Below are 2,377 nucleotides of genomic sequence, written 5' to 3'. Positions count from 1 at the left end.
CCCCGCCTGCCTGTCACCTCCACTCGGGACCCACGTCACCCCCGCACACGGACCCCGCCGCCCCCCTCCCTGCGCAGCAGAACCGCCTGAGCCCTGGCTGACCGCCTGTCCAGGCGCCTGCCCCGGGGGCCACAGCCCCTCCCCCGCAGGCAGAAGCCAGGCCCAGGGCTGACGGGGGCAGGGCTGGGAACCTGTGGCTCCGGAGTCCTGCTCTGTCAGGGCCTGGACGGCCTCCCTGGCTCACGGAGACGCCCTGAGCAGGACTTGGCTGCGGGGTCTGCAGCTCGGGAAGGCCCCTGGCCTTGGGCCGTGATCGTGGGGTCCCCTCCACTGAGGCGGCTTAGAGAGACCACGTTGCCCCTTCCCTTGTCCATCTCCTGCCCCTCCATCCCCGGCTTCCCAGTCCAGCTGAGAAGGCGGCTCTGCGCCCAAGCCAGAGCCCAGGACCCTGGGGACCCCGTGGCCCTGGGCTTCCTGTGCCGGCCCTGCTGCTGGGCAGGGCTGTGGGAGCGTCCCCTGTCTGCGCCGTGGCCTCTGGAGGTGGCTCTGCAGGTGGCTGAGGGCGGACTCTGCCCCGCAGGTGAAGGTGGCCTACTTCGGGGAGGAGGGGGGCGAGGCCCTGGGCCGCAGCGTGCTGCTCCTCACCTGTGTGGGTAAGTGCCACCCTGCCGTCCGCGGACAGCTGGCTGTGCCCGGGTCCTGAGGGGCCCTCGGCTGGCTTCCTCCACCTCAGAGGAAGGACTGACCCTTCCGCCCACACTGGAACCCCCGGGGTGGACACCCAGCCAAACTCAGGGCCACGGGGTCTAGAAACTTCCGTCCAGAGACCAAGGGCCCGAGCCACGGGAGGCCTCCTTCACCTGGAGCCCACACAGGCCCCGAGTGGTCGCCAGGATCCCCAGCTAGGCCCTGAGGCCACTCGGCCCCTTCACCCAGAGCCAGGGCAGCCCACTCTGAGCCCCCAGCTGCCAGGGCATGTGGCCTGTGAGCCCAAGGCCACCCACAGGATCGACTCAACACACACAGACTAGCAGGTGACTCGAGAGCCAAGACTTGAGTGTCACCCTGGACCAGAACCACAGGGCCTCCCAAGAGTAGGGGACGGTCCCCTGGGCTGGGCTTGCTGGACCTTCCTGACCTGGGGACGGGGCTTGCCAATCTGGACCTCACGGGGGTGAAGATGGGAGCCCTGTCCACCCTTCCCAGATGTTTCCCTGGACGTTGACACTGACCGCGTCGGCAAGGTCAGGAGAAGCAGCCGTGACAAGGTGAGGCCCGCCCGGCTACCCCAGGACCCGGGGCTGGCGGGCAGACCTGGGGCGGTCTCGGGTGGACGGGGCCCTCCTTCCACAGGGAGATGGATTCCCAGGGCCGTGGCCACGGGCAGCGATGGAGCCACCCAGGGATGGCACATGGGCATGAGAGCACGTCAGCGTCTTCCCTTGTGACTGCTGGACACGGCTCTCCCTTGCTGCCTTTTCTAATTTGGGAGCTGCATCTGGGCCCCACGCAGGGCGGGTGCTCCATGAAACGTTGATGAGTGACTGAATGACCTCCTCCTGGTAGGGGGCCGTGTAGCCAGCCCAGTTGGACCAGGGAGGGTGAAGAGGACAATGGGGTGGGCTCCGAGCATCACACCACAGGAAGTAGCTGGAAGCTGTCCTGGAAGGGGTGGAAGGAACAGCAGCCCAGAGAGGCAGCCAGGAACACAGGGCTTTGTGGATGAGGTAGAGTAGGGCCGTCGTAGGAGGCTGTGCAGGTTGCTCACTGCACAAGGGTGCTTGGTCTAGGCGGTAGGTGGGAGTATAATGCAAATCATGTGCATGGGGGTGGTATCTATCCTGAGAGGTGGACAACTGTGCCAAGGAGTGCTGTATAGGCTGGCAGTGGCCCTGTGAAGTCAAGTTCAAGGTGGGCAGCCTGGCCCCCAGGTAGGGAAGAAGCTCAGCCAGCTTTGAGGACCCTTTCTGGGTTTGGCAAGGTCAGCCTTGCTCCTCCAATGTCGAGGCTGGGCAAAGTCGCCGTGTATGGTTGCTCAGGTTGTTCACTGCACAAGGTGAGGCCTCACCAAGTACGCTAGTCCCAGGTCTAAGGTCCCTCCTTAAATCTTTGAGCAAACCCAGGGGACAAATTCTCCGAGCTCGCCAGCCAGCCCGGGCCATGTGGGAGTCCTCTCTGGAGCCTCCTGCTTCCCAATGACCTTCCTGTTTTGCCTCAGAAAACCTGGCGCTGGGGCCCTGAGGGCTACGGAGCCATCCTGCTGGTTAACTGTGACAAGGACAGTGACAACTCCATGGGGCCTGACCTTCAGAACAGCCAGCTGATGTCCCTGGAGGGTGAGTGACAGGAGTTGGCAGGGGTGGGAGGGGCCTTGGGG

General features: G+C 65.0%; 1 protein-coding gene across 1 annotated transcript in view; it reads left to right on the top strand.

Annotated features, from left to right (window-relative positions):
* Nucleotides 1-2,377, top strand: part of Padi1 (peptidyl arginine deiminase 1) — a 27,609-nt gene that overhangs the window by 12,758 nt on the left and 12,474 nt on the right. The window contains exons 3-5 of the mRNA XM_015484807.2: nt 581-653; nt 1,207-1,268; nt 2,219-2,340. Of these exons, the coding sequence (XP_015340293.1) occupies nt 581-653; nt 1,207-1,268; nt 2,219-2,340 (257 nt within the window). The remainder of the gene's footprint in view (nt 1-580; nt 654-1,206; nt 1,269-2,218; nt 2,341-2,377) is intronic.

Source organism: Marmota marmota, unplaced genomic scaffold (assembly GCF_001458135.2).
Source record: "Marmota marmota marmota unplaced genomic scaffold, marMar, whole genome shotgun sequence".
Classification (NCBI taxonomy): Eukaryota; Metazoa; Chordata; class Mammalia; order Rodentia; family Sciuridae; genus Marmota; species Marmota marmota.
This window is presented reverse-complemented; position numbering and strand designations above follow the sequence as displayed.